The sequence below is a fragment of the Necator americanus genome, chromosome I (genome assembly GCF_031761385.1).
Source record: "Necator americanus strain Aroian chromosome I, whole genome shotgun sequence".
In the NCBI taxonomy this organism is placed as follows: domain Eukaryota; kingdom Metazoa; phylum Nematoda; class Chromadorea; order Rhabditida; family Ancylostomatidae; genus Necator; species Necator americanus.
Genome location: NC_087371.1, coordinates 37,519,668 through 37,527,763, shown reverse-complemented (window position 1 = coordinate 37,527,763; position 8,096 = coordinate 37,519,668). Strand labels below are relative to the sequence as shown.

The 8,096-nt window shown below is 40.7% G+C and overlaps 1 protein-coding gene across 2 annotated transcripts; it reads left to right on the top strand.

Moving 5' to 3' along the window:
- Window positions 1–246: 246 nt before the first annotated feature.
- Window positions 247–7,630, top strand: RB195_008069 (uncharacterized protein; the record flags this gene model as incomplete). Of its 2 annotated transcripts, none has more annotated exons than XM_013443252.2 (14): window positions 247–374; window positions 445–601; window positions 2,631–2,740; window positions 2,810–2,913; window positions 3,046–3,197; window positions 3,262–3,412; window positions 4,185–4,252; window positions 4,313–4,432; window positions 4,551–4,662; window positions 5,288–5,382; window positions 5,942–5,992; window positions 6,376–6,504; window positions 6,569–6,640; window positions 7,514–7,630. In XM_013443252.2, the coding sequence occupies 14 exons, from the start codon at window positions 247–249 to the stop codon at window positions 7,628–7,630; spliced, it is 1,566 nt and encodes a 521-aa protein (XP_013298706.2). The 2 variants fall into 2 exon arrangements, with proteins under 2 accessions (XP_013298706.2, XP_064038801.1); XM_064182060.1 differs by having other exon boundaries at window positions 6,370–6,504.
- Between the last annotated feature and the right edge of the window lie 466 nt (window positions 7,631–8,096).

Sequence of the window (8,096 nt, the reverse complement as noted above, 5' to 3'; positions counted from 1 at the left end):
AAATTGACTATTCGCCAAATCCGCAGTTATAGTCGGCGCCGAATATGTTTGGTCGGATGAGGGAGCGTCTGCAGCAGCGAGAACTCCTCTATTTTTGACACACACATAGACAGACACTCATTCTTTCCTTCACCCGCGCCTCAGTCGTATGCTCATATCGCGATCGCTCGGTTGAACATATTCAGGAACGACTCATTCATACGCTTTCGTGAAAATCTGTTTCTGATTCAAAAATTCCTTTATCAGATGTTGCTACTCTCTTCATTACTCTCACTCGCTCGTTCAATTCCACTAAACATTTCATCCGAATTGCATGCGCTTCCCTTCCCAACAGAAAATGTTACTGGAGAACGTCGATATACTGATGAACAAAGGTATTCTTAATCATTCTTAATCCTATTTTCATGTTGTTCGTCATTCAAAGGGAACATGCTACTGGTTAAGGTTGCTGTATCACTTGTTGAAAGATTACGAAAAGGCTGTAAGACCTGTTCGAAACGCTTCACATACTGTTACCGTACGTCTTGGGATGACCATGACAAATATATTCGACATGGATGAGAGAAATCAAGTGCTCACCATTAATGTTTGGTTGGACCAGGTTAGATTTATTCCTATTTATTCTGTTTTCAGCATTATCTTCCTCTGATAGTCCTAGAAATAATAGAAATCGGTTTTATAGGTCCGCTCTCGTTTAATCTTTCAATTTTCCGTTCCTACTCGACAATACTTCCGATCACTGAATCGTTCCTGACATTTTCAGGGAAATGGGATTTAGAGACTCTTGAAGTGCTGCTAAGTTTCAGAGACAGTAAAGCATTAGGACCCTCTGTTAGTTGAAGAGTAGAGCAGTGTGCGGGGTCTCCTGACTTTTGTTGTATTTGAAGTTTCAAATCATGGTTTCTACTGAAGTCACATGCGTTGTTTGCGTTGCAGGAATTCGTAGTACACGTTAGTTACACGCTAGACATAGTAGGTTGAAGTCATGGTTCAATACCAGTGAAATGCGCACCTTTATGTACCCCTCTGGTGTAAGCTTCTAGGACATTCTACCATATTCAATTGCCTAAAAATTTCAATTTAAGATCTCTAAAATTTTGTATCAAAAAATGAATTTTGATGCAGAACATTCGGACCAACCTGATTCGGACCTATTTGAGACTGAATCACCTCATATTTTTTATGCTCGCCTCCCTCACTGCAGTTTTTGCACATTTTCCTTGCAGCTAATTACATACTTGAATTATTCAAAGCTTTTAGATTACAGAACAACACGTCATATTCCCACACGTGTTGCTTGCACTTTCTAGAATAAGGTCGAGAAAAAACATACTTCTGTTTTGTGATGCTGAGGCCATTACGACAATTCAAATGATTTGTTGACTTTGGCAAGATCATCAGACCATAATTTATGAGGCAAGATGTTGATGTTTTCACATGTCGTTCCTCGGTGCCCTTGTATCCGCTTCTGTTCATGTTCATGCCATCATCACGCACGCGCCACATCCGCGAGCGAGCGGTCGGAAATCAGTGGGGTCTTCACAGCAGTTTATCCTGGTAAAGCCGACAAATGTGCTACCTGAAGAACCGAAGCGTATACAAGGATAGCGCGTCAAACGTACATCCTGGGAACTAGTGTGGTTCCTATGCAGTTTTTCAGGCCAATTAGAGGGAATTGATCGCGCTACGCTCATATTCGTAATCTACAACCGTACCTCTAGACTTGCCAACAGAGACCCAACATCGTCACTTTCGTGATACGTTGCCTTCAATATAACAACCTTTTCTCTCCCTTCTCTTTCACGCTCGCAATCTTAGTAAATTTGTTGTTTCACGTGTTCAACGGTGCTGACGCAACGCGTTTATAGCCAGCTAGCGGCTGTGTAATCGAACAAGCAAATCTTCTCATCTACGTAAATTGGTAACTTCTTTTCCTAATTAAACTTGTGGAAAACTTGAGATGCTAAGCACTACTCTGAATTCGTACGAGTGATGAGGAAACCAGACGAACACAAATATAGTTGTTCCTAAATGTCGCATGCGGGCCTGAAGCATTACGTCCTCGGACGATGCGGGTACCCGTCACTAATCGATCAGATTTACATCAATAAGCCAGTAATGCTAACGAAAAAGGATTTCGCTAGGTCAACGTGACTAGAACGATGATTTATCTCAATCATTCGTAGTCACACACACAAAAAATACAAAAAACACAAAAAAAAAAAACAAAACAAGAACAACAACAATGAGGACATTTTTTTCGAGAACTTTCTTGGTACTGTAACCTTATTTTTCCGATGCCTAATCGATCAGTGTGTGCAACGAAGGGGCTCCACACCCTATTATAGTAATATTTGCAGCAAATTTCTTTTCTGGCTTCTTCACTAATTCTATTTGCGCTTGGTGGGGTCTGCATGTGCCAATAAAAATAAGGGTAATGTTGGTAAGCTGGAGGTAACAATAGTGCCATATTTATATTATGTATCATCTAGTATCATATTTCTAAGAAGAATTTTCTCCGAAAGAACTCGCTCCATTCTGCGAAATGTCACTGACTGGCTTTTGACTTCTACGTTCCTTTTCTCTTTTACCTTTTTTTCTTTTTTCGGGCAATCCTTTCGCTTCTTCAGGAATGGAACGATGAATTGCTACGCTGGAATCCAGACGACTTCGGTGGCATTCAATCGCTTCGAATTCCTTGTGATTTAATCTGGTTACCTGACATAGTGCTCTACAATAAGTAAGTACCCTTACACGATATATTTCGGGTATTTTTTCGTCAATTTATGGTCATCAAAAAAATTTTTAGCGCTGATGACTATACCGCTGGTTACATGCGCTCAAGAGCGATGGTTCTTTACACGGGGACAGTTTTCTGGCCGCCACCAACACAATTGCGAAGCACTTGCAAAGGTTAGTAATGATTCAGCATAGTCGGAGGAAGAAAATCGAAGGAATTTCAAACGCACGCATCGATCACTTTGCTCAGCAACTGGAAAATTCATGTTCTTATCTCATGCGCTTCTCGCATCTGAACAATTTTAGTTGACGTGTCGTTGTTTCCCTTCGATGAACAAAAATGTTCGCTTAAATTCGGCTCATGGACCTATCATGGATTTCAAGTGGATATCATCAACAGAAGCGAAAATATTGACTTAACCAATTATGTGCCTTCCGGGGAGTTCGATTTGGTCAAGGTTCGTGACTTCCCAACGAGTGAAATTCTAGTGAATAAGGGATGAACTCAGGAACTATTTGCAGGTTTATCAAAAACGACGTGTCGTAAAGTACACCTGTTGCCCGGAACCCTATCCGGACATCACATTTTTTATTTACATCCGAAGAAAGACGCTATACTACCTCTATAATATTGTTTTCCCTTGTCTAATGATGTCTGTTTTGACCTTATTGGGTGAGTCTCAGTTTTCATTGCTCAAAAAACTTAATCTATCAGCCGAGTCATAGTCGGCGCCTAATGTATTCAACCGAGAGAACGCGATGCACCTTTGTTATAATCGGGTAGAAACGGTAACTGGCTGCGCTCGAACCGGTGCGGTGGAGTATAGCGGTTAGGATCGAGGGGGATCTTGCAGATACCACTCACTTATCGCTGCAGTTTGCGTTAGTCCCTCCGCGACTGCAGCCGCTAGCTCCACCACGCCGCCTCGAGCACTACCGTTTACGCAATTGCAAGTTTTGACACGACTATAGCACGGAAAGGAGGAAGAGATTTGTGTCAAGCAGAGATAGAGTGTGTGTTGCGGCAAACATGTCGCACTCTTTTGGTTGAACAACTTCGAGGCCCACTACATATACAATTCTCACTCAGCATTTTGTAAAGTCTCAAGCGACATCTGTCATATTGGTTTCTACTTATTTCTTATATTGTCAATGAATTGTACCATTTTCTTCTCGTTACTGCTGAAACACTTCTTTCGCACTCTTATGAGATCGCACTGAGATTCTCATTCCATTTAATCCTAGTCCATTTAATCCTGCCTCAAACAAAATCATTGAAATCACCTTGAAGAACGGGACCGACAAAACAGAGGAAGAGAGGCATTCCGAATTAATCCAGATGACCAAGAGAATTGAAACAAATCTCTTTGTTTAGATTTTCTTTTCTTCGTATCTTTTTCTCATAGTTTCACTGCATTGACTCAAAAAAATAGGTAATATTTCAGTATTCGTGCTTCCGCCTGATTCCGGTGAGAAGATTGCTCTTGGCATCACAGTTTTGCTTGCCTTTTCCGTAGGTGTTTTCTTTCGTGCGAATTTCATCAGGCACTACTTGATGTAACAATTTGTTAAGGTGTTTGTGCTTGCCATAGCTGAAAAGATGCCAGAAACGTCTGACTCCATGCCTTTAATTGGTATCTACCTTATGGTTGTCATGGGTATGACGTCTGTCTCCGTCGTTATGACTGTGTTGGTATGTTATGTTGTTGTTTTCCGAGCAGTAGTCTGGTATGATATAATCTATTCACTGGGTACTTCGAAATAATGTTATTTTAGTCCTAGATGATGATATCGAAGGAGTATAATTCCAGGTTTTGAACTTCCATCATCGTGGTCCGTTTAACGATCCCGTCCCAGAATGGGCACGCGTACTCATCCTAGAACGGCTCCGAAAATTGTTGCATATGAAATTATCTCATACAGGTACACATACTATTATTTTCTCATTTATTACTCAAGAGACTGAATGTCCTGTTGACGCCGACCTCTCAAACTTTCTACGGTGCTCGTTGTTCTTGTTTTGCATGCAGTTGAAGCAAGCGTATCACGAAATTGGCGGTGTTAAGATCTCTACACGTATACATTGATAGGGGTAAAGATGTCTTCAATTGAGTATGAGCGATTCTCCTTTCTCCAGAAAACCAGGAAAAAGACGTGACAACCAGCCCGGACTGCATCAGTCCCCTCTGCGATTCAACCTGTTACACGATAGAACACGGGCAATTCCGTCGTCGTCCAACGTCTGCAGTCTAATTAGTATAGCTCAAGTAAACAACAGCCTGAGCTGCACAGTCGCAGACAAGTTGCAAATTGCCATAGTTCTACTACACGTAGTAAGCAGCATCCTTGGGAACACAATGCAATTAAGGCTGTTTCATACTCCTTTTTTCTGGCAAGGTATTTGCTTAGAGCCATCGACTTCGTGATACGCTGCTTTCAAATGTCATGCTAAAAATTTGAAGAAGCGTAGAGTACTTTCCTAGATATCTTTCACTGCGTTTAAGGCATTAAAGACGAAACCGGTAAGGTTAACATTGAGATTTTACAGATACTGACTCCAAGAAGCAGAAGATGTCAGTGTGTTCGAACAACATGATGCGACGACTATCAGTCAGAGTGGCCATGGACGACATGAGGAACGAGGTAAATCGTAACTACGTGTCAACACACACAGTTCTAATCGAGCAGCATGTAAATTCAATCACAACTACATACACAATTGGGTCAAAACGACATGCAGCTTGGTGCAGCTGCGTTCAAAGCGGTGAGGTGAAACGTAGCAGTTTGGATCGGGGGAGGAGCTTTCCTAGCGCTTCCTCCAGCTCGTAATGGTCCCACTTCAATCCCAACCGTTAGCTCCATCGCACCGCTTTGAGCATAGCTGCCTACGCAAACCGCAAGGATCATGTCTTTCGACTACCACAACTGCCGCCGAACGCGTTCAATTGAGTTGACGTACGCGTACGCGGCAATGATGAACATTAGTGTCTCGGAAACATCTGTATCATTGATCAGTTATCACAGAAACAAGACGCCAATAAAAAATTTCGCCGCGAGCGCGTCTCTTCAGCGAGCTTCCCTATCTATTCCTGAAAAGAATCCAGCATAGTCAATTTCGGCTGACTCTGCCTTTAAACCAATCCGGTGGCGACTGTACTTGTATGCAAATTTTGCACTCTATACCGTATTGTTGCTAATTCAGATAGTCAACGAAGTTGGCCCAGATTTGCTTAATGGTGGTAACATAGTCGAGGTGAGCAAGTTCAGATCGGTTTGTTTGGTTTCATGTTCTCAACAATACCTTAGATTACCTCGACCCTTAACTATAGGATTTGGAAATCAGCCTCTTTGGAATTTGTAAAATTGCACCAAGACACTTGAACTCTACAAGACTCATTGAAGGAAAATCCTCCTAAGTCGAGAACTTGCGAGTCCATAATTCACAAATAACACAAGTAATCTTTCCTGTTCAAATAATTTTCTCTCAAAAATACTCTGACATTAGACTTCAACACTTTGTTGGGATGATTTGGTCAATGTTCGTTCTGATAACGTCGGAGTAGATACGAAAACGTCATGTAAAATGTGTATTTGACGAACTAAGATATGCACGCTATCACAGTTATGCAGTTCCAGTCAGCAAGCGGTGAACCGGTGCACTTGGACGTTCCACAAACAAATATCGCTGTTGCTTGCAATGGTGTTATCAGAAAGCGGCCAAAAACTGACGATAATTTACAGATCAAATTGCTTAGAACCCTTCAGGTACTCATTCGACTACAGAAGTTCCGCTCTAGTGAATTAACCTGCTAGACAGCAAAAATTTCAGGTTCTAATCAGGCGACAAGAGAGTGAAGACGAAAGCGAACGTATGGCTATTGAATGGCGACAAATAGCTCAAGTGAGTGCTTTAATTTTGGGCACCAAATTTCTGAAATTTAATTATGCTCTTGCATTATAAATCGAACATTTATATTCTCTAAGCTGTTCTTGCGTCATTTACGGAGTTACGCTGAAAAAAACCTCATATAGCACTTCTACTCAAATCTTAAAAGTCAATTAAACCTCGTGATCAGAACAGCTCCTCGTTTTATTGGTTGATGCCACTAAACACATCAGCATGAATACTACCAAGTGAAAAAACCCCGTGTATGCTAATTGTAATAATTCAGTGGTAATATTGGATTCTGAAACTTTATCTGGTCAAACTTTCCATTTTGCTCCTATGGTATTTTGGGCGGCATGTTATCCGATCGAACTTTGCTAATTGTGCTTTCGTGCTTCAGAAACTCCAAAAACTGCCATCTTCAGAAACTGTACACATTTTTTTAAAATAATATTTGCGCTTATTAAATCCAGTACGACTAGGGACCATTGCAAAAGTCTCGTCGGATACTATGCCGGGGGCGTAGAAGCCATGCAAGATATCTGTATTCTTAGAAATGGTGAAAAAAAAAACTTCTCATATCTCCAGAAAGTCTTATATTCGAGAAGGCACACTCATCCTAATGTATTTGATTTCGAATGTTTGCCATGGAGTAGTATCCGAAAAAGAGAAAACAACAATTCGGGGAAAAAAACACCCCACAATATTAAATAAAAAAGAAAAAAATAAAAATATTTTTTTACCTACTCTTGTTGGTCGCTGATGATAATGTGGCTCAGGAAAAGCAGAATTTCATTATTATCCTACTCTCTTGCGATCTAAGGATTCAAGTTTATCAAACCTTAAAAGACCCCACTTTCCAACCACTCACCTATCGCACTAATTCAGGTTATAGATCGACTGCTATTCTGGATATTCTTAGTCGCCACTGTGATAATCACGTTCATACTTCTACTGTTTATTCCTGCAATGCATCGATCGTCGCACGAGGAACATCCGGAGTAAAGTGACCATCATTGTCACTGTCATAATAGTATAATAACTCTACGAACAGTAATTAAGAAACAGCTTTGATATTTCAATTTGTAAGCTGTTAACCGTCTAGCAGCTAGAATTTATCCTATTCACCATTTATTTGATCTCATGCGTTATAGTTGACTCAGAATTTGTTGTGTGCCTTACATATGGGTAAGAAGTCGGACATGAGATCTCAAGCTCGTCTTCGCAATTTGGATATTTGTTGGCAACATATTTGTTTGAAAGCAAAGAAATGATTTTTTTTTTCAAATAACTGTAAATGCAGGAAAAAAACTCGTATTTGTAATAACATGAGCTGGTATGGGCACAAGAGCAAGAAGACTGGCGAACTGATGAAAAGAGCAACAAGCGCCGTGAAAGAGAAAAACGAATCGTGTGACAATTAAATTATCACCTAGAAGCATACGAACCTAATAAACATGCGAAGAAAATA